The sequence below is a fragment of the Ruditapes philippinarum genome, unplaced genomic scaffold (genome assembly GCF_026571515.1).
Source record: "Ruditapes philippinarum isolate M1 unplaced genomic scaffold, ASM2657151v2 ctg327_1_1_1_1, whole genome shotgun sequence".
In the NCBI taxonomy this organism is placed as follows: domain Eukaryota; kingdom Metazoa; phylum Mollusca; class Bivalvia; order Venerida; family Veneridae; genus Ruditapes; species Ruditapes philippinarum.
In genome coordinates, this window is record NW_026851725.1 from 35670 (window position 1) to 60045 (window position 24376).

Genomic DNA, 24376 nt, shown 5'->3' on the forward strand with positions numbered 1-24376 from the left:
CAAAACTTTGTAGAGCAAAATATATAGCAGACAACTCCCGCCATGTTGAACTCTCAGTTTTTTCATACTCGGACCAATTTCTGTGACAAATACATTTATCAGAGTTAAGATATATAAGCCCCACATGCTACGCTACTGGCATCGGAAAAGATATTTATAGTAAATGTATGTTCAATAAAAAAGGAACTTGAATAGGATTGTTTTTAAACTGGTCTCTCCAGAATAACAACTCCTGTACACACCTGTCTACAAAAGAGACATTGAAAACAGTATCCCAACTTAATCCATTTAAAATGGCTACTGGTGTAGATTTTTAGTCATTTAGTTGCAAACTTCCCCTAAAATAGGCATCATAGACATAACTTTCCCTGTAAAACGTGCTAACTCTCTAGCAGACGAAAAGGTAAATTATTTAAAATAGAACTCAGGTGTGAATTTACATTTGAAAAACGTTTTCTCTGAAACACACTCATATGATTCTCAGATAAATTCCATACAAGTCCTAACCATTCTAATTTCTTGACGGGAATGAATATCGACTTAATCATAATTCAGTGCAAACCCTGCATTTTTAAGACGTTTTCGACAAAAGCTTGCATCTTTAGACGACGAATGAAATGATTTATTCACACCCCACCCATCGTCAAAAAAAAAACCAAACGAATCCATTTCCCGGGCAATGTTTAACGATGCACTTAAACACTTAAGTGTAAATATAAAAGCTGCTGATGTTAACCCAAATGGCAATCGGAAAACAAAATACTTGTGGATACCGTTATATATTCCAAGAAAAACCTAAAAAGGTTGCTGAGAAGTACAGATCGATATGATGATCGTGATCGTATATCAATTTGTCATAAAATCCATCTTAGAAGAAATCAAATGACTTTCCAATCCTCAACTTAAATGTTCTTTCAACTTAATTATTTAAGTTACTTAGATCTAAAATTACCGTTCCTTCCCAGAAGTTGACGGAAACAGAACACGGATCTATTCAAGGGCCAAAAAGCAGTACTTCTAAAACAGAAATCCCAGACTTAAGATAAAGTATGCTTAATAGCCCCAGTAACAATCTTCGGTGTGTACTAGAGAGATTGTTTATTATTATAACTGAAGCATTTGGGATATTATAAACACGTCAATTTGTACAGATTCTTTTATGACATCCAATAAAATCAGGAGTCTTTAATTGTCTCTCAGAAATGATAATTTTTTAGTAAAATTCCCTTGACAAAGATATATTAGACTTACTATTATGTAATATTATTATAATAAATGTTTCTGTTACTTCAATTCTGCATATAGAATTCACGTCTATTGAAACAGAATATTTTGAACGTTGAAATATTATCAAGAATCCATACTTCTTCAACTTTTGATTTGGACTTGTGAGTTTGGGGTTGAACCGTTTTTAGAGCGTGCGATTGTGAACCTGGCGAGATCCGCTGAAGCCTGATGAAAAACCGTTTGTAGGGTAATGACTGTCCGTTGACCTTTGGCATATACCGTGGAAGTGTTCCATCCCACAATGCGATAAACACGACTGACAGTCTTTCTTAGGTCGAAAGGAACGAAGAATGACCTGGTTTGAGCACAAAGAAGTTAGAATAGGAGTATAACCCCCAAAGTATGGTTAACTCGCGTACAAGTAAGGAATCTAAGATAACGGTCTTTTCTCGCTTTTGTTAGAAGCGCACGACTTCACGCGTTCGTAGCCTTCTATCTGTCATCGCTGTCACAGAAAATGGCAACTGTAGGCTCAAATACTCTGCACGTTTCCAACGCAGAATTGTAAGGCAAAATATTTGATAGATTTGTTGTTGGTTTTACAATTCTTTTTAGATATATTATCAGCTCTAGAGATTTTTCTTGTTCTCTGTTCTATGTTCTGCAAGCAGATCCAATTATATAGACGTCAACTTAATTAAATAAGAATGCTTTCTCTTTCCTTTGTTTGAAAATCTGGCATACACGTGCTTTCCTATGACTTTTGAAGTCATACGGTTGAACTGCTCATGTTAATTTCTCTGGCCGAATATTCTTTAACGATTTGATCATTGTCAAAAATAACATGGTGAGAGATCGAAAATTCCCGAGTTGAATCTGTCTGCGAACTGATGATGCCGAATTAACTCTCTCGTGAGGCAGTCGTCCATTAAGTCTTCGTTAGTAGCCATTAAAATTTCAGTGTACGATATAGTACAATAAACGTGTGTAGCAATGCAGAAAACCTCGAATGATGTACACGTCTAACCGACTTTATTATATATTACTGACGCACGAGAAAATCGTGCGTATCATATACAATGATTTTCAATACAGTAAAACTTCGATTACTTTAACCTAGGATAAATATATTTTAAACCGTTTGTGTCGCCGGGTTTCGTACAGTCTGTGCCGTTTAAAAAAGAAATTTATTAAAATTCTTCAATAAGAATGCAACGTGTAAATATTATTAAATTATGTTGTTGTTGTTCACTCAAGTCAGCATCATATATGTAATTAAAATCATAATTATTTGAAGTTTCTTTGCTCTATAATTGGTTTAACCAAAATGATGTTAAAAGCTGTTTAGATATGTATAATTTAAGTTACAAGCATAGTATATATATGCCAACTGTTTGTTTATACAATATATGACGCCGTGCTGGAAATCGAAGCATATTCCATGGCAATCTGCTATAAACGTAAAAGAGTGCACGGTGCAGTTGGCAAGTCAGGAAATCCACTAAGGTCTTATTAAAGGCATAAAAAATAAACAATTTATAACCATTGTTAGTCCGATTTTAGTTCAAAATTTAAATGATTTTCATGTTGTGGTCATTTTGGTATAAGCAAAATATTTATTCTGGAAAGATAGTGAGCAAATGTTCTGAAATTTTTCACGCACAATTAAGTTATTATTGATCCAGATTTACACCAAATGGTTCACAAATCTTAAAAAACTATTTCCAGTCCCGTCATGTCCAAAAACAACAATATAAAATCCCGCCAGTGGAGACTTAATGCAGTGTATAATTGAGCCGTGTCACGACAAAACCAACATAATGGGTTTGCGACCAGCATGGATCCAGACCAGCCTGCGCATCCGCGCAGTCTGATCAGGATCCATGCTGTTCGATATCAATATTTCTCCTTGCTATAGGGTTTGTAAGCGAACAGCATGGATCCTGATCAGACTGCGCGGATGCGCAGGCTGGTCTGGATCCATGCTGGTCGCAAACCCATTATGTTGGTTTTGTCAAGACACGGCTCAATTTATTTTTTCAATTCACACTATTCACTTTATAAATGCACATTTCACTGATGTCTGTGTTTGTCACTTTAAAACTTAAGTTGTTTAACATAATATTGCATTGTAAATGAGAAGATTTACGTGCCCAGACGTTTAAGTTTATGCGTGTATTAACAATGAATCTTGAAAACGTTCGTACCTGGAAAAAGCACACGAATGGGTACCTGATGAAATCTTCTGGCAGTAAAGCTAAACAGTACATAAGTGAAAATGTACATACATGTATACATCTTGTATTTTGAAAATATTCGATCATTCAACTTGTTGTAATTAAACATCGCGCAAATATACAAAAATTGACATTTGACACTTTTAATCACGAAAATTGAGAATAACGTTTCAAAATGAAAAATAATCCTACAAAACAACAGCAACAACAACAAAAATAAACAAACAAAACAGCTACCAAAGGACTTTTAAATAGTATGCTACACAAATTTTAACGCATCTAGAGCTATATCTCGCTTAAATGACAACAATAAAACCGAAGATACTAATCTACAGAAACTGGTTTTTCAAGATTCTGTTTTATGTACATGTACATTATACATTTTAATAGAAATCGAGATTTTTCTTAAAGAAACACTGGATACAAACATCTTTTAATAACCAGTTAAGCATGGACGGCGTGTCTGCATACCAAGACATATTACAAAAAATAGCCTTAGGATAATCGACACTTTGTTCCCGTTTACAAATGGATGTTATAAAATTATTCTATTTATTTGTGCCATGTTTGAATGGTTTCGGCTAAAATAACGTACAAAGAAACGAAACAACGTACGTATATCCTTTTACATGTGCTGATTTTCATATAGGTAAGACTATTTAACTAACTATTTAACTACGGTAATAATGTTGTATTTCTTGTAAATTGAAAAATTAGCTTAGTAATATACAAAATAGTTAATTATATCGCAATAATAGTTAATATGTTGGTTAGAATAATGATATAAACAACTCTGAGTAAAAAACGATGTTTCGTAATGGCAAAATTATAACATTTTGAAAAGATTATAACATTGGAAGAGTTATGCAAGGAATGGTTGAATAATTAAAACATCTAATCAAACAGCCTTTTCTGCGTAAGTATAATAAAGAAGAATTCAATAAAAATGCAAAATTGATGAGTCGCTGGCTATCCTACTTTCTCGAACATGTAGTTTTTTTTCTTTGGCTAAATCTAAGAACAACAATTCAGCACCTTTTTCTTGAATATTAATACATGTATAGAATAGACATTTTGAATAGATTGTGCACTGTATCGTTTCATATATCATTGCTTTAATTAAAGCCGTGCATGCATGTACCCGTCAGGTTGCGATGAATAATCTTCTTTAAAGACCCATATTAGCGAAATGGTTCACTCAAGTGGCCATTGAAGACTTGAGAACTTTGAGCTTAGTTATCGACATTTTTGTTTTTAAATTTATCATATAAATCAAAACACCCTGAAAATGCTAACCTCTATCATTAATTTACACACAGTTAAGGCAAAACATGGGGAGAGAACAGAATAAACAGTCATCAAAGCGTCTACACAGAGGTACGAAGATAGTGCCAGAGGTTGTGAGCGAGAGGAGATCTTTGATCAACAGACAATCGCTAACGAGATTGCTTCAGATGTCGATGATATCAAACGAGTTGACTAGACTACAGATTTACCAGGGTGACCAATGTATTTTGGCAGAAAGTAAGTTTCTGGTAAATGCCAACTTTTATTCCGCCTCTTCTGGTTCTTAGTTGCAATATTATGGGGCGTTTTAAACATGTCTGTATTTCAACACATTTTATTGATACAATTTCAAGTACAAACTGTACATATATAATAGTCATCAGCTTTATACGATGGTCTAAGATTGAAGGTATCATTTTCATTGCAGACTGGCGAGAATTGTATGACATCGTTTCGGACCTCCATTATTCTGCTTTCTACGGCGACCTCGTGTCCGTGAAACGAATTGTCAAAGAAAGACGGGGCAAATCAGATTCGACAGTGGAAGTCGACATTCCAACAGAAGATGGTCCAAAACTACTTAAAGAATTGACACCGAATATCGGAGAGAATTACGGAAAAGAGAATTACGCCGGGTTTTTCTTGAAAACTACACCCCTTATGATGGCGGCTCAACAAGGCCGCTTGTCCGTGGTAAAATATCTCGTTGAATACTGCAAAGCAGATGTTAATGCCAATGACTCCTTAGGACTAACACCATTATCATTGGCATGCTCGTTCAACCGGCTAGAGGTTGCAAAATATCTTCTTACAAAGCACGCACTAATAAACGTGACAGAAAACAGGAACGGAATGACCCCGATAATTCTAGCAAGCGTAAACAACCATAGTGACATGTGCAGGGTTTTACTGGGTCGTCATGCAAAAGTGAATATTGTTGATAAGTTTGGTAGGCAAGCCATTCATTACGCGGCATGGAATTACAACAAGAAAGCGGTAACTGCCCTGTATCACCATGACAACCGGAGCATAAACGTACAGGACAACGACAGAAATACTCCGCTTCATTTACTGGTGTCTGATGAAAATGTTGATGTAGAGCTTAACAGTTTCACCGCAAAAACTGATCAACATTTACTGAGCGCTACAGCACAATTAGCAGAGTATGATGCCACTACGGCAGATATTAAAAGAGAAACAATCGCGGAACTAATAGAGTCGGGGAGCAATACGAATGCTTAGTACAAATGCTAGAGCTCGGGGCAAGTGTCACTATACGTAACAATATGGGCCAGGCACCATTGCATGTGCTTTGCAGCAGGCTGACTCCTGTAAAATACTCTAATGGATATTTGTATATCGATGAACCTACCACGACTCAGACCCTGTTGATAATGCACATGATTCTATATAAAAGAGGATGTTCGGGACATGCTCCAGATTTTCAAGGAAGGACACCATTTACTATTAGTGTTGATAGAATAAATTGGCTATCTGCCAAGATTCTTGGTGGGGACACAGCAATACGGTCAGAGGTGACAGTGGACTGGTTTGCCAAACTTGAAGATGCTGTTTCCATGTTCGGCTGGGGTCATTTGTTTGAGCATAAACACGTGATGTCAGAAATAGAATACATGTCGTCTGCTGTTTTGTCGAGACAGAAAAATGAAACGAAGGCACAAAAAATGGCTAAACGAATCATGCACATATCTTACAAATGAAATGAAATTATCTCAAGTACACTTTGTAAAAAACAAGTTATAAATATGATACAATGTCATGTTACAGGTGTCAGAAATCTAGACTGCGTAAATCTCTGGTTTGAGAAAATATTGGGAGAAAAAATTGAGTAAAACGGTAGAAAAATAGGAAGTGAATATCATCAGTCGAATTAAGTCGTATTTTTTTATTGTTTCAGCATTTATGGAACTTAAAAAATTTACACATATAAATAACCATTTTATACATGTGAAGAAATATTGTTTATGCAATAAATATCTCGCACATTTGTCAATGTATTCCAATGCACATCAGTAAATAAATGAAGGTCATATGTGGAAATAGAGCAATAAGAATATCGCTGAAGACGATGGATTATCCGAAATCTGCACATTTGGCGATGTGTTCGATGCAAAGTCAATAAGGGCTGTGAGAGAAAAAACGTACAAATCTAATTTAAGCACCAGTGACCTGGACTCCAGTAATTCTTAACTCTACCCAAATTTAGAGGACAACCCAGCAAGGTAGCATTATGGTACATGGGCACTGAACTTTCTTTTACTGGTCTCTAAAGTTTAAAAATCAAATTCCTTCAATACTTTGGACCAGCATATTATAAAGGGAGATAATAAAAAAAAGTGATATTGAGTTATGATCCTTACGCACTTTTTTTCTGAACTTTAGGTCCACCTTGGTCCAATTAGGTCAAGGCAACTTCAACTATATTAGCAAAGGTGGTCTGCCGGGGTGCTTTCCAGCTTTTCTTCTGTCCAAGAAATCAACACAGCAAAATAAATAATGTAAACTTACAAACTTATGAAAATGTTTAATAATAAATATCATTAATAATCACAAGAACAAAAATATATATATAAATTCTACCATTCAAACAAATTTATGTTCTGTTTATTTAATATATATCTAGCAAATTAACTATTTGATGAAACTCTTTCAGAGATCATTTTTGCCAATCATTTAAACTAGGGAATAAATATGTACACAAATACTAAGAGCATCACTTAACAATCTGTCTTCAGGTTATATAACTCTTAACATACCTTAACATAATAAAAGAAACTATTTAACCCTTGACTTCTGAATTTCCCAAGTGGACCTGTCCAAAATCTATTTTGAAATGGTCGATGAATCAAATCAATAAAATTTTGGAAACTGGTCAACCAATAGCTCTCGGATGAAAGTGACTTTGTAACTTCGTTTAACACATTTTAAGGGTAAGCAAATTTGTTACAAATAATGAATTTTTCAGAGGAAATGATTCAAAAATGTTTGTAAATAAAGATAATAAAATCATCTGTTTTCAAAATTTCCCAATTTTTTTCATTTATAAATGCAAATTTACAATGACACACAATGATATAGCATTACATATCTTATTTACTAAGCAATTACTTAAACAAAGAATTATTCAATACAAAACAGTAACAATATAAAGTCATCCTTTTGACCATTTTTTTTAATCCAATTCAAAATAACAATAACATTACATCATACTTTGACATCAATATCCATCAAACAAAGCAAAATAGCAATAAAAAATAAATACTGATAATAAACAAAAGTAGTTGAAAAAAGTCTGTGCTTTAAGCACTCATGAACAATCATTTTTTTATTTGCAAAGATTTTTTATTTTTTTATGGGAACCAGAATTACTGAGTACCAGAATCAAAATTCAAAATCATCCTGCGAAATTTATGCAATGGAATTGCCCTACTCTGAATTTTGAACAATCCCTTCAAAGATAACAGGATTTCAGTTTAATAATACAAGATTGCCAATTTGTCAAAAAATACAGCCGTCACAATTGCCATTCACATTATAATGAACATTTACATTAATGACTAATACTCCTTTTTATTTTCATATCTGACCTTTGACATCTGCATGTGACCTTGGCCAAAAATTGGGATAAACCTGAATTTCACAAAATAGTACAATGATTGTTATACAAGAATTTAAAGAAGAGCACCACATGCCACATTAAAGCTAGTCTGTTACAATAACTACTTCTGACAAAAAAAAACAATCCAATAAAAAAATCCCTTTCAGAATTATGCCCCTTATCTAACATAAAACCATTTAACATGAAATCTGAATAAAAGGAAACACGAGGTGTCAATTTTATAAAATTTTCATGTTAAGCCTAAAGATGAATCTGAGTTTCATCATATACTATCATAATTTGTTCTTTGAGTTCATCAATCAACAACATTATTGCATTTTTCTTTTACAGTAAAGTTTTAAGTAAAACAAACACTGTATGTTGTAAATGATATGTGGCAACAATCCAGCTGTACTGTAGCAGGAAAACCTCAAGTCCACTCAAATTATTTCAGGCACAAACAGGCCCTTAGTAGACCATCATATCTTCTGTAAACAAGGTGGATAGCTTCCTCACATGAAAGTTTTTTTAAGGGATTCAAACCCGCAAAGGTTGGAGGCAAGTGATTTCAAATCAGTCACTTTAACCACTTGGCTGAGGCCCCAAAAATATTGCATTTAACCCATAACAAAAAAAAAAGTTAAATACATTAACCGAAGATGCAATAATGAAACTACATTTAACCAAAGTAAAAACACTGAATGCATTTAACCTACAATTAAACAATGTATATTGCTTTGAACTTTTCCTAAAAGAACTTAAATTCATTGAATCCAAGATAAAAATAATCAGACTAATATTGTAATGAACCTAAGACAGAAACAACTTAAATTCCATTATAAAACTGTACTTGTATTTAACATGTTAAACACAACTTAAATTACAGTAAACATGTTATTTATTAGCAACAGCTTAAACTGCATTAATAATATCATAGAAACAACTTAAATACTAATAGATATACTCAACAAATGTGTTTTTTTTCCAAGGATATCCTCCAGTACAAACTTTTACCGTTACCGTTCACAATAGATAAGTCAACCTCTTGCGCTTAATTTCGAAGCTGTAACAGTTAAAGTTTGTTTGTACCACCTGAATATCTGGGAAAAACCCAACATATTCTTTATTCAAGAGTAAATCTATTTGATCAGTGTTGAGAATATATATTACTGACTGAAAGAGTTTGGCACTGATTATTTCAATAAATATTGAACTTTATTCATGATACAATTTAAATCTTTCTCTGCAACAGAAATACAAACGGCCAGTCAGATTCATGGAAATTTTACACTTCCTCAAAACTTGCTTTCAATCAAAATTCTCTAAATCTTACATTGACAAGATGCCTAAAATATACTGTAAAAACAAGATAATTTGCGTGAGATCAAAATTTTATGAACTCAACATTTGAGACTATATAGCAAGGTTAAATGGTAGATACTTTAATAATATATCAACATTTGCAATTTCAATTTTCAAAATTTATTCCCTTGCAAAAATGTCTGATTTTAAAGCAATTTGTTTTCATTTATTATTTTTTGAGCTTTGCCATTGGTTTTATTTCTGTCAAAGTTATCTTTGCCTTTAGAAAAAAGAAAGCAACACAAAAAAAAACAAGAAAACCTCTGTCAACAATTATATTACCTGCCTAAGGCTTTGAATAAGTCAATAATTAAAGCAGTCAGTAATAGAACTTATTGTGTTATATTTTCATCTTTTAATTATTATAAATTATGCATACTAGTATATATGAAGCATAACTGTCATCAACGAAATTTTAAAACAAGATATATCATGTCTATTTTGCAATAATTTCTATGTTGGAAATAGGATGACAATGTTTTGAGTACATGGTTATCAATTATGCAAACATATTTTCTTTCAAAAATAATTTTCATTTCCAATATTTCACATACAAAAACATATTAGATTCTAACTTATCGGTGAAAGAAAAACATTCATTCTTATTAAGTGTCAGACAGAAGCCCGGTGTAAAAAAGACTGATAATACTTTACTTAAGAGAAACTAAAAGAAACATTTATAATAAAATAAAAAAAAAAAATCTATGTCTAAATGCAGAATATCTTATAAACTGGATTTCAATTTCAAAAGACTTAATATCACATATTTCACAGATGTTCTTGTAATATCATGAATAAATTACATGTACAAGCTTTTAGTACTTTTATTTGAGAGGTTCTAAAAAATTTAAATCATTACATATCAGTTTTATATTTTATTAATAAAAAGGTTCTGATATTCAAAAGACCATATGCTCTGGTCTTCTGAGAAATAATAGCCAAGTGACAGAACTCTTGGAACTGTTATAAATAAATCAAGACTTTGCACAAAGTCGAGACCTACAATTGCTAAATGTGTTCAATATTAACCAAAATCATTTATTACAAAATATAACTATATTTCTATGGCACAATCAGTTTTTTATTAAAAAATATAAATAAAAAAAAGAAGAAGTCACAATTCAATTATAAGTTAGTAGTACATGTATGCTTTAAAAATTAATGTATTTATCTTAAGTGAACAGAGCTACATGTATAAAGAGAAAACATTACTGTGAATTCACTTAATTTTGTGGGCAAGAAATTTTGTGGTTTTGTCACAATGAACATTTTCGTGGGTTCTTAAATTTGTATACTGCTTTTTTTTAAAAATAATCTTACAGCAGACAAAATGAAATTTCTTTGGATCTTAAATTTGTGGATTGACATATCCACAAAAAGACCAATCCACTAAAACCATGAATTTTCACCACGAATATTAATGATAATTTTGCAGTACATTCTTTTAATATTCATCATACTGACATTGTATATTAGACTTGTCTGCTTTTAAAAAATAGAACAGTCTATCGTTCTTATATTAGGGTTGGGAAGGGTAGGGGAGGGTAGGGGAGGGGTGAGCTTGGGGATTTCGCATTTAAAATGCTAAATTTGAGCAGGCAACAATATAAACACGTGTTTAACAGCACGGAAGAGCAGAGTGGTCTGGGCCATATTTTGGAAGCAATGAAATGTCATTTTAGCTATTTCAGGAAGTTACAGTTAGTTATCGAAGTTGTAGAATCTAAGCATTTTTACTTGAACTTTGATTTAGCATGGTGATTTTTAATCTACACTTTTTTTTAGAGCATTAGGCAATGGAAGAGAGAGTTATAGTCTCTAGTCTATCTAGATATATCAGAATCTGTTGCTATGTATCTTGACTCATGGACATTGCTATAGCCTGCTTTAACATCTCCTCTTCTGACAACTCTGCAAGGAAAGAAAATTTAATGATTATAAGGTATTTGTGAATATAATCTAGAGAAACAAAAAAGTTATTTTACTTCTTAAAATTGTTAACTTTTTAAATACTATAGGGTTGTAAAGCCTAATCTAGGGTTTTTAGAAATCAGTCAAGAAATTGTTGGCATCATGACATGAATCATAGCAAAGTACATGTATCTAATTTGAAAGAAAGACTAGTGAATAAAACTAGTGCATCAGGTGGGAACTTAATTTAAAAAAAAAATTCTAATGTTTAGAAACTTTTTTGTTGTGTATAACTCTTACTTATTGGTCAAGATGTATTACTAATAATGTCTACTAAACATGCCATGATCTGTATCAAATCAGTCAATGATTGTTCAGCATTATAGACGTGTTGCTTTTTAAAAAGGAAACATAACGATTTTATTCTATGAACAGACAATATAAATATCTGTTGAACTAAACATCACAACACAATAAACAAACATGCTGTGAAAACTGTTCAGAAATGACTATGAGAAAACTTATGACATACAGAAGAATACATTGTAATATAGTTTTACACCCTTTGACAATCGTAACGAAGCAAGTTTAAACAATGACATATGGGAATATACACACTGCATTTGTATAATTATAATGATGGTTTATTTAAGTCACCTGGAACCATTCAAAGGTTCCCTGATCATTACTCATTTCTTACCAGGCTTTACATGATATGAATTAAACATTCATACATACATAAAACACACCTATTTCTTGGTAATATGTAAGCACACTAAAAGGCTATGTCTTTTTCAAAAGGTAAAGGCTATATAGTGACAAGCCTGATTTGCTTATAGAGGAATACCTCAGGTGTCACTCTGATCATTGATTCAGGCACCAAATGCACATAAGTCGAACCACTGACTTTCCTCATACTAGCTTAATAGCTTCATCGTATGACAGAATCAAAAGCCCGTGACAGGATTAGAGAGAGAGAGACAGGGAGACATGTGACTCACAATCAATAACCTTAACCATACCATCATCATGTTAAATATATGCCCCACATATGATACTGGATAAAAAGTTTGCAATCCCCATTTTAATTAAACATATCTCCATGTGATGATGAGAGCATATCTTACAAAGTTATTTCTTTACCTGAAACTTCAGTCTCTGTATTTGTTCCATTCACTGTCACATCTGATGGGTTATCACAGGAACAATTCTCTTTGGTATCCTTGTCTTGATTTTGTTCACTAGAGTCTGTCTGACTGCCTAGTTTACTTAAAAAAGCTAGTCTTTTTTGTCTCATTTCATCTGCATCTGGCTTTTCAACTTCTGCTAGTTCATGTGACTGATCTGTGGTGCCACCTAGCTTATAACCTGATGTACTCTCCTCTTGATTACTTTTATCAGTATTTGTGCTAGGTTTATCTTGTGCAGTTGAAGTGGACGGACCTGAACTAGATTCCCCAGAATGACATGCGGTCTCAATTCTGCTAACAGACTCCTCTATATAACCTGTATATAAAATAATCATCAATTTTGTGTGAACGTATTTTTAAACAAATGCTGTCAGTAGGATAATATGCTCCACTTTCATCACAGCATGAATAATGTATTAACAGAAAAGGACGGTTTCATTGAAATTTCATAGCTATAAGCTTGGAAATTGACATACAATTATGATCCAAAAAACTTAAATATTAGTTTATCTGTTTAAATGGGTATGGTCAATTTTTAACTAAAAACTGGTTAGAGAATTCAATTACCTGTCAGGTTAGTATTTGACAAAAAGTAAAAAAAAAGTTTTAAATTGATTCTAAATATTACCTTAGTTTTTTTTTATATAAAGATATGACAATTTTTTTTCCGATATGATCAAGGATGGTACAGCCGCTCTAACAGAAAATAGTTGTTCCTTATTCAAATATGTATTGTAATACTACACCAAAATATGAACAAAATGTCATATCTCAATTGTCATAAAGAAAAATATTAGTGATTATGACAAAACCTGTGGTAGTAGTAACTTAATTCATGTTTTACACATCATTTCAATTTTACTTAATCCAGAGGATAATCAATACATATAATACAGACATTCAAAGCCAAAATAAATCACTTGTTACCTAGCAACATAAAACAATAATAATGATAGAGCATTAGAATACTTTTCTTGACTGCTTTATCACTTGTAATAACACATATTATGTGATATTTTACAATATAGCAAAAAGTGTTACCATGAGCAAACATTTTTATTGATTTTGGTACTAAATGGACTCATTTGCTGAAAACTATCAACTTTATTCTATGCACTTTGCCATCCTTTTAATTTTTAAGCAATTTTTAGAGAAATTTTTGCACTTCTCAAACACTTTGTAAGTGAGTAACAAAATTCAAGGACTTTAAAAGACTTTTTTATCCACTTTTCAAGAAACTGTCTCAATTTTAAGCCCTTCTTAAAATTGTAGGCACTGAGGAATGTGATAGTATCAGATTTATGAATTGTTTGTCTAATTACCTTCCATACTCATCTGAAATTGTTTATCTAATTACATTCCATTCTCATCTGTAATTGTTTATCTAATTACCTTCCATACTCATCTGTAATTGTTTATCTAATTACCTTCCATACTCATCTGTAATTGTTTATCTAATTACCTTCCATACTCATCTGTAATTGTTTATCTAATTACCTTCCATACTCATCTGTAATTGTTTATCTAATTACCATCCATACTCATCTGTAAAATTATTGAAATAATTACCTTCCATACTCATCTGCAGAGCTCGTTGTAAGGAGACATCATCTGATTCTATCATACTTTTGCTTTCCTGCAGAGCCTTTTCTACCTCTGGGTCTTCCTCCCGCCCTCCAGTTCCACCTGAAGCCCCGCCTTTTCCAGCTCGTGATTGCACATTATCTGTTATAAGCTGTGGTTTGATTGGCTGAACAGCCGGACAGAGGCGGAGCAACTGATCTGCTTCACATTCTGACAGATCCCCGATCACAATGAATATTGAGTATCCTAAAGGTAATATTATCGTCATAAAATTCCTTCATACTTTCAGGATACAAGTTCTTCATAAAAAATATAAGCTATCTTAAAAACTTATATAACAGAATATAGGTGTTTTTTGTACTTCAATAGCACAACTATTGGCAACAAAAAGATGATCATAGCCGATTGTATATTAAATCTCTGTCTGGTACTTAATAGATCTGTGATTTTGTATCTATTTAATCTTTGTATCAATATTATCATCATTAAACTATTCCTAGAAATGCTACAGGATCATTATACAACACTTTCCTAAACTCATTTCATATGAACTGAAAACTTGTGTAAGATCCTTAATAAAGTAAGTTTGAAAGTATTATTAACTTTTTATCAGGGATAAAACATGTAAATTAATGTATTTACCATCTTGTTGTAGCTGTGTTAGGAACATGTTCAGATATGTATCAGATATAAGTTCAGGACCCGTCAGTAGTGAGTTCAAGTTAAACCACTGATTTCCTATCTTACGTACAGTCAGCCAGTGCTCGCCAAAATTACAGATGTATGACAGCATCCGTCTGAAAACATATGTAAATGTATACAAACACATAAATACATTTAAACCAGGGCTAGCCAAATCTGATTTTTACTTACTTGTCCAGTGTTACCTGTATCATTTATTTACTTGTCTGTATGATATTTATAGGGTAAATTCTTGAAAAATTCATTTGCCCCAACAAAATCGATTAATTATGATGCATTGTTTACACATTATCTCACACTTTCATCCAAATATGTATACTAATCCTGACTTGCTTTGAAATTGAAACTGTTTGTTGTTATTTTAAGAAGTATAGAAATCAGAAATAAGATATATGTAACATGTAATTGTCTGATATCTACCAGGCCATACAGATGTCTCTCTTATAGAAGCCAAAAGGCTCAAGATAAGAACATTACATTGTCTTATAGAAACCAACACCTGAAGGGCTCAAAATAAAAACACTACATCATGTTTTTCATTTTTATCTGAGGCAACAGATGTGTTAACTTAAACACAGAATTTGCCAGAGATCAAGGGGATATTTTAATCTACAGGTTAAAAACAGGTTTACACAGCAGTTAATCAATGATATGGACCTCCAATCTTTTAATAATCAAAAGCCAGCTACATATTTTATCATTTATTCCCGGCCTCATATTTTATCATACATTTCAATAAAAAAAAGTATGCATAAATGAAATTACATCTGAAAGTTTTGGTCCATTAATGAAATAATTTAAACTTGTAATACACTAAACAAAATAAAATAGGGGTCAATAATATATTTTAGGGTATTTTGATAATAACTTTATATTTTAATCTAAATATATCACTTTCACCTTGTGCACCCATGTACTGTTAGCAACGAGATTTTATAACCATGAAAATATCGAAAAATCCGTGCAAAACGCTCATAAAGACATGTACCTTCAAAAATTGCATTGAAAATGAAGATATCATATCCAACCTGATTGTTATGTCTTTATACCGCTGGAGTTTTAACACAGGTTCTTGTTTTCTGTGCTTCAAATTTAATTACCTTTATCACAAAATATGCCGAGGAGGCACCTGACTCGAGATGAGGCTGCACAAGCCCTCGGACGTTTGCTAGCAGGCCAAAGTCAGCGTCAAGTGGCACAGGCCCACAACACCAATCAAAGCGTCATTCAGCGGTTATGGACAAGGTACCTAGCCACCAGATCTGCATTTAGACGAACAGGAAGCGGTCGTTTGAGGGCAACATCTGCCCGAAACAACCGTGCAATGGTAGTAATGGCGAAACGGAAATGTTTTGATTCTGCTGTTTCATTGAATAGAGATTTTGCAAGGGCAACAAATGTGAATATTTCTGTTCAAACGTATAGAAATAGACTTCATGAGGCTAATTTACGCGCTCGGAGGCCAACTGTACGTGTACCACTCACTCCAAGACATCGTGTTAATCGATTGGCGTTTGCACGTGATCACCAGAATTTGAGGCTGCGTCAGTTTAGACACATTTTGTTCACAGATGAATCAAAATTCTGCTTGGACTTCCATGATGGTCGGCGACATGTCTGGCGGCAACGTAATGAGCGTTTTAGAGACTGTTGTATAGTTGAACATGACCAATGGGGAAGCGGCTCAGTTATGGTTTGGGCTGGCATCTCTTACGATGGGCGCACGGACCTACATGTGTTTATGAATGGCTCTGTTACCGGTCAACGTTATAGGGATGAGATACTCGCACAATATGTTGTTCCTTACGCTGGTGCTGTAGGTCAGGAATTTATTCTTATGGACGATAATGCCACTGCACACCGCGCCAGAATCGTAAACGCTTTTCTCGATGAACAAGGAATCGAGCGGATGTACTGGCCAGCACGGTCTCCAGACTTTAATCCTTTGGAACATGCATGGGACATTCTGCAGAGGCGAGTTAAAGCCCGGATTCCACAACCGTCAACAAGAATTGAGCTCGCCAACGCTCTTGTTCAGGAATGGGCACTGGTACCACTTGCTGACATCCGTACACTTATCAGGAGCTTTCCAACCCGTATTCAGGAATTGATCAGGGCTAGGGGAGGTCACACTCACTATTGAGGCAATTTCTACGACAGAAACTTGACACTTTAAAATCTTTTACCCCACCCATAACCTTAATTAAAGACATTTTGGACACCGTGAACCTAAGTCATGGATTAAATGGAATACTTTTGTTTTTGCATCGAAATGTGTCAGTAGATAATGGATTTACTAATGTATAAACTTCAACAAATGTAAAATAATATGTTCATATTAAATATGCATATAATTTGTATGACCCCTATTTTATTTTGTTGAGTATATTTTAAAGTGAAAATTTAAAAACATCTGCAGGAATAATTCATCTGAACAACAATTTATGGAATAGTTACAGTCCATTTAGATACATAAGTGTGCTTCAATATGAATGGTCTATGTAAAAATATAAACCAAACATGTACTTACGTTGGATCAGCACGAGCCTCCTTCGCTATGTAGTTTTGTGAGGTATATGATATAAGCTCCAGTCCCATCACACTTAATGCTTTATCTATCACTTGTACAGAAAAGAACCCGCTGTCATCAAAATTATTGGACGGTTGCTGTAAAAAAACAAAACAGGACACCTGTTAAATATCTCATTGGAGCACTGATACATGTACATGAAAGTTATGTAAGTTTAGAATAACACATGCATATTATTTATTAATACTGCCATCCCATTATATGGCACCCTATTTTAACTGTCGTGGCTCATCCAGGAGGGTTGTTCTGGCAAAACCTTTCTGTGTATAACAATTTCGCTCTCCCGATATATCAGAGAGAAGTCATTTGCCAAATCCCAATATATCCAAGAAAAGTCAAGTTCACCAGAAAAATTGAGTCCAAATTAAAGTTTACTCAGCAATGATTATGTCATGTAGAATTTCAGTATCTAAATAAATGTGGACTACTAACATTAGCCAATCATAGCTTCATGAAAAAAAATCTTATTTTTAATTGATCACAAGACTGCATCTTTATAACTTGTGCTTTATCATGTTTTATACATTCACATAGTTACAGGTGAACAAAAATATTTTCTAAAACAATATTATTTACTTATTTCAAATAATATGATGATGAGGGTTTTATGTCAGAACCTCAATTTATATCACGGTTATATAACGACTTATTAAGACCAAAAGCCCAAATTTGAGCATTATACAGTAATAGCCCCTATTCAAATTATATGTACATGTATACCTGGCATTCCAGAACTAGAATGAGGCTTAATTGTCATGAATGTTATTAAGTAAACACACTGAATACTCTTATCTTGTAAAACATATTGCTTGAATGTCTAATGTTTAAATTGTCATTGTTGTGTGCCTGTGTGCAATTTTGATGCTAGATATCATTCCACAACTTAACATACATGTATGCTGCTTTTTTTTACAATTTATTAATATTTTATAGGATAAACAAATGATAAAAACAATTACAAAACATGACAATTTTGCTTTTTACACTATTCACAGATGGTCTTTAACACAGGTTAGACTGTATTACATAGAAGAAACCACAGAAGCTGGAAAAATAAAGCTGCTTCATAAAAAATGTTAAAAGTCAGTCATTGTGTTATGTGTACCTTTATAAAATGCTGATACCCCTCTGTTTCTGTACCCCCCTCTGCCATTTGCTGTCTTTCTGACTCATCTAGCTGTCTACCAATGTCTGCTAGATCTACAGCAGAGAAATATGGACCTTGAAGCAGTGCATTCAGACAATGCTGAGCACATAGTGATCCTTCTTGCTGAAAGAAGAAAAAGAATTTAATATCAAATTACCATGGTAGTCTTGAGTCACTCTATTACAATAGCCATTTCAGACTTCTCACCAACAAGTTTCTTTTTATATAAAATTGTGCATTTTATGTATATATTTGGTGACAGGGTTTCCACTTAAGTTACAAAGGTTTTCTGTCTTTCTGATGCAGGTTTTTGGTTGCAGAACATTTTCCACCAGGGGTTTATCCCAAGGACTCAAAAAATCAGCGTATATCCCATTAAGGACCCCCAAAATCAGCAACAGTTTCATAATTTCCATTCCTCAACAGCCAATGATTTTGGTAATTTTGTATGAATAAAATTAGATTTTTTGTATCATTTATGCACTTTCTCTATCAAAATACCCTTGTTTACAAGCTCCACATGTTATTTCTAAGACGAATGTCCCTGAAATATAAGCCTTGTAAAAATAAGAAGCTTCTTATTGCAATGGGTTTATAATATTAGTTTAAATACTTCACAACAAAATTAGGGGGGGATTTTATATTGTTGAATATCTTATAGTTAATATCATTCAGAAGCACTGGCACATTTTTTGTGCTAGGCAAATAAAGCAGATTTCAAATACTGTGTACTCAAGTTTATCAATGGGACTTCATGTACTTAGAATGTAATATTTATGCAAGTTACTGGGACTATCATTTTGTGCTAGAAGACAGATATATCTAGGGTAAACATATTACTAAGAAAAAGTTTTGGCTAACTGGACAGGTAAATACACCTAGTCAATTCTTTAATAGTACTTAAGCAGGAATCATTCAACAGGTCTAGTATATCGCAGGTGCATGATGCACATATTGGTATATAATACACAAATTGATGTATTTAATCATAGTGATACACTGATTTGTGAATAAAAATTTTGATAATTGCGTTTCTGTAAATAATTAATGGTTTATTTATAATCATGTTTTGGCACCTGCACATAACATTGGTAATAGTCTGTTTTATTGACAAAGAAGAAACATAACTTCTGATCTACATGAACTCCAGGAGATTTTAATGTTTTCATCCACTGAAAAATTGTAACTTTCAGACATAAATTCATTTCCATATTTCATATCTAGTTATTATTCTGATCAGGTATACTCAGTCTTAAAATTGTCTCTTGACTGGAAAGTAAAATAATAACCACTTCCAATTTTTGGTTATTAGTGTATCATGCAGATTTTTTTTTTAAAAAGTGCAAGAATTGCCAGTGTTTACACCAATATCTTTAGTTTTAAGATATTTCTATGAATATTATCTATAGTAAGTGCGGTGCCACTATTCACACTGCTATATTATCAAAATAATGGGTCTTCAAAAATTTGAATGATAGTCTGGTACATCAATTGGTGCATCACAAAATACACCAATTACTGCATCATACACATACTGGTGCTTCATGCACTTATTTGGTGATATATACTAGTCCAATAGATTAGACGTTACAGGCTTGTTATAGTTTTATGTTGGTCAAGCCTGACGTCTAATAGTTATTGCTCAAAAACGCGTAGCATTTTGAAAATTAAAAAAAAAATGTCTGTTGACTTGCCTTTCAAGCTTTATTCAAAAGCTTATCTTCTGTTCTTTCAAATGCATGGTCTATCATTAACAAAAACTTTCAAACAATGTACTTATCAATTGAAAATAAAATATACATATCAGTCTATTTCGCTCATCGGCCATACTGGTTAAGTAAAGTGTTTTACAGATTGATTCCAATTTTTTGAACGGAAAAATATATTCGAACACACTGATGGTGCATGGGCAATTATTTCGTTGAAAAAATATTCTGTTAGAAACTTCTGGACTCATTTAAACGCTTGCATTTGAATTAGCCAAGCAGATTTCGCGCACTGTATGGCGGCCATTTGTATATTGGCTGTACAAGGAATTTAATTAAATGAGAGGATTTAATCATGACTTTTCGGATGTGACAGTTCAATTATTTTGTTAAAAGGTATTTATTTTTTAGTTTTGTTCATAAATAGGTCAAAATTAATGTGAATACACGCTGTTTTAATTCATTAGATCTAAATCGATGTCTAATGTCAATTTTTTTGCTACACGATTTTGCAAAGATCTGTTAAGACCTAACGTAACATGGATAATGAAAAATGTAAAATATCAGATTAATGAATGATAAATATGAAATAGGTTACGTATAGGTCTTATAATTAGGACTAGATATATACTAGACCTGTTCAAGTGATTTAGCAAATACTTTTTTTCAGGACTTGAGGGCTGGGTTTATTCTTGTCATCTTAGTTACTGTTACTATATCCTGTGCCAAAAATCAGGCAATTTATATAATGTACTAATAGAACTTTAAATTACACTCTACAGTACTGTATTATTAATTCAAAACATATCCGAAATACTGATTATCCGAAAATACATCTGCTCAGCAGTTATAAAAAAATCACTTAAAAGAAGACAGTTATCATCAACAATTGGCGGTAGAATGTTAGGAAAATCATTTAATAACCTTTTCGTGAAAAATAGCCTCCATTTGCAGTTAAATGATTTTAAAATATCACTCGTTATGAAAATAACAAAATAATTGCAGATCGGCGTGCTTGATTATTTATAGAAATATCAAATGGAACAATATTCAACCCATAGATGAGAACTAGCATCCTTAGCAAAAATATCTGGTTTACAAATTAATTAGAACAAGTTTTAAAGATCAGTTGCTTGAAACATTTATAATGACTACAAATACTCCAGTAGTATATCTAAAATTGTAAATGATTTTAATTAGCAAACTATGTTACCCTACTCTACAAAATCCAACACAATCTTGTAAGGGTTGACCGTTACTATCTGACACCCACCAGAAACCTGAACTATATGTACCTAATACAATACCCAAAGACACAATAGCACTCCTATTTATTTTATCCCAGAAGTATTCAAATGTTGAATGGCCTACCCGTGTCATTACAAGCTAGTCAGCTAAATTTTACAAAATTGTTACATAGTGATTAAAGTGTATACATGTAAAGAATTTTAGAAGTGGTTTGTCAATAAATTACCTATTACTATCAAACAATGTTCGACTTTACAATCTTTCAAAAACAACTGTAAAATTTATTTTCTTAGTTTACAGTTAGATACATGATGAAAATTGACCACTTTATATTTTGATTGTTGTAAATGTTGATATCATCCTTTTTGCCATTATCTTATTAAAATCATCACAATTTATCTATAATTACTATAATTAATATGAGTGTCAGTCGGATGAATGAATAATAATATGTAACCTTTACATTCCAGAATATATATATATTTTGTTTTGTTTATACAAACATATTTTAAATTTTGTATAGATCTACATTTTTTCTTTGTTATTGTTAATTTAGAAGGCCATATACTGAAAATAAGTATACTTCTTACTGTGTAAACTTTGTATGTTACCTTCTATAAATAAAGATTATTATTTATGATACAATGCTTGTCAGCATTCGACGACGGATTGAAAACGCCAACATACATATGTACAAGAGACTCCAACTTTTTCATGTACATTTGAAGATGAATATGGTTTTAAGCATATAGCTAAAATATATCCTCCAATTAAAACTAACAGTTGCTCCAAAATGATAGCTTCAATATAATTATCTATGAATTATTTCATTAATAATGGTATACATCTACTAGCTTTCAGTTTTCGCAAATTAATGCAGCTTTCTTTAATTTCAACTTATAGTTTGATAAAAATCTGAAAAGGCATTAACAGCCACATTTTTATAATTTACATTTGTAGTACTAAATATGAAGCAACAAAAAAATTACCTGTAGATTTGGTGAGCCATATGTTGCCATTGAATTTCTCCGTTTTGAAGCCTTGCAGCAAGCTCAAATAGCAAGCAAATTTCCATCTTTTTCATTTTTTTCTATCCATGTAAATGTTCTTTTCCATTCAGGTTTTCAGGCATTCCTTTCCCATTTCAAGTTATTTGCTTTTGATTCGAAGTTCGTTCATTCATTCATTCATTCATTCACATTCACATTCACATTCACATTCACATTCATTCATTCATTCATTCATTCATTCATTCATTCATTCATTCATTCATTCATTCATTCATTCATTCATTCAAACTGCTTATACATATCAGGAACTTTTATAGATTTAAGTTTTATATGCATCCGAACCCGTATACGTATTTATATAAATCAAAGGACTGCAGGCTCTGTGGTATTTTCTGATCTTTGCAATCTTAATCGTACTGTATATCTGTATGTATTTTTCTGTACAAGTTTATTTTCATATACTATAATTCATCTTGCAGGGCACCAGGATGCAGCGATTTTACTATAACAGTTTGAGTTTCATTTATACGGAATTTTGCATGACTAGAGTGGCATCAAAAATCATTTATGTTCCTTTTTTGTGACAGCCACTTTATCCTTGCAGATCTGTGAAGTCGCTCTGAAGTTCGGTAATCGATCGCTAAAAATAGCATTTTCATTGATTAAAATGATATTCATCTGCGTAATTTGTGATTGTGCATTTACTGACAATTCTATAAGTCAATGCTACTTAAAATTTCATACCTTGAATGCGTTGTAATTTGTTAGATACTTGTAACAAAATAAAAATATTTCTTTCTTTTACATCGCAAGTTTTTTAAAAGCTGTTTTGAGAACTACTTGTTGCTATGTTTGTCGTGAAGAAATTTAATGTTAGCATTCTATTTCTTAATCTGCGATCAGAAAATACAAAAATATATGTATCTTCTAGAAAAGCAGTCTAAAATATGTTCTCAAAATATTATAATTCTTTCAAGAATAAGAGAATTTTATTTAATTGGAATGATTTATTTTCCATTTAAATATAATCAATAATTTTTGGGGAAAGTCTATTCAACGTTTTCGAAGGCCTGTTAATATTTGCATTATTAATTCAATATCAACGTCGTTTTTTCTGTGATAATGCAAAACTACTGTGATAATAAGATTCTAAGATTAATTTGTAGTTTTTTTCATTGTCTATTTTTATTTGACAAATGAATGTCTCCCAGGTTTCATCTTGTTTCCATCTATTTGGTTAACAGGACCCCATTGGAAATAAGCACACCAGCTACATGTAAATGGGATATCCTTGTAACCAAAGACACTCTTAAACAAAACCATTGTATTGAAATTTTATTATTATCATTTATTTATTTTCTTTTAAAATCTAGGTTTAACTATTTAGTTTTTATATATCATGTCTATCAGTAACTTTAAACAATATTCTGTGCTAATTATAATTCTGACTTGTTGTAGTCTTAATCTGAACCGTGATTTTTTTTTTTTTTTGATAATTTTATCCAATGCCTCATCTGATTTTAGTCATTAACATAATTTATTTAATTTACTTTTTA

At 32.3% G+C, this 24376-nt stretch overlaps 2 protein-coding genes across 2 annotated transcripts; one reads left to right on the forward strand and one right to left on the reverse strand.

The window, feature by feature from the left end:
* The first annotated feature begins 3962 nt into the window (after window positions 1-3962).
* Window positions 3963-6011, forward strand: LOC132738100 (alpha-latroinsectotoxin-Lt1a-like). The gene is made up of 3 exons (XM_060725539.1): window positions 3963-4113; window positions 4784-4988; window positions 5179-6011. The coding sequence occupies exons 2-3, from the start codon at window positions 4796-4798 to the stop codon at window positions 5991-5993; spliced, it is 1008 nt and encodes a 335-aa protein (XP_060581522.1). The 5' UTR covers window positions 3963-4113; window positions 4784-4795; the 3' UTR covers window positions 5994-6011.
* Window positions 6012-11253: 5242 nt separating this feature from the next.
* On the reverse strand, window positions 11254-21598 carry LOC132738128 (ataxin-3-like). Its single transcript, XM_060725576.1, has 7 exons — window positions 21487-21598; window positions 18815-18979; window positions 17650-17786; window positions 15060-15214; window positions 14403-14663; window positions 12787-13149; window positions 11254-11643 (listed from the first exon to the last, which is right to left on the reverse strand). The coding sequence occupies exons 1-7, from the start codon at window positions 21508-21510 to the stop codon at window positions 11582-11584; spliced, it is 1167 nt and encodes a 388-aa protein (XP_060581559.1). The 5' UTR covers window positions 21511-21598; the 3' UTR covers window positions 11254-11581.
* Window positions 21599-24376: the final 2778 nt, after the last annotated feature.

Coding starts and splice junctions, on each gene's coding strand:
- LOC132738128 (XM_060725576.1), bottom strand. CDS start 21,510: ATGGAGGCTATTTTTCACGAAAAG. Junction 14,664..15,059: donor AACACAGCTACAACAAGATG/GTAAATACATTA, acceptor TATTACCTTTAG/GATACTCAATATTCATTGTG. Junction 13,150..14,402: donor TCTGCAGATGAGTATGGAAG/GTAATTATTTCA, acceptor TTTTATATACAG/GTTATATAGAGGAGTCTGTT.
- LOC132738100 (XM_060725539.1), top strand. CDS start 4,796: ATGGGGAGAGAACAGAATAAACAGTCATCAAAGCGTCTACACAGAGGT. Junction 4,989..5,178: donor CCAATGTATTTTGGCAGAAA/GTAAGTTTCTGG, acceptor TTTTCATTGCAG/ACTGGCGAGAATTGTATGAC.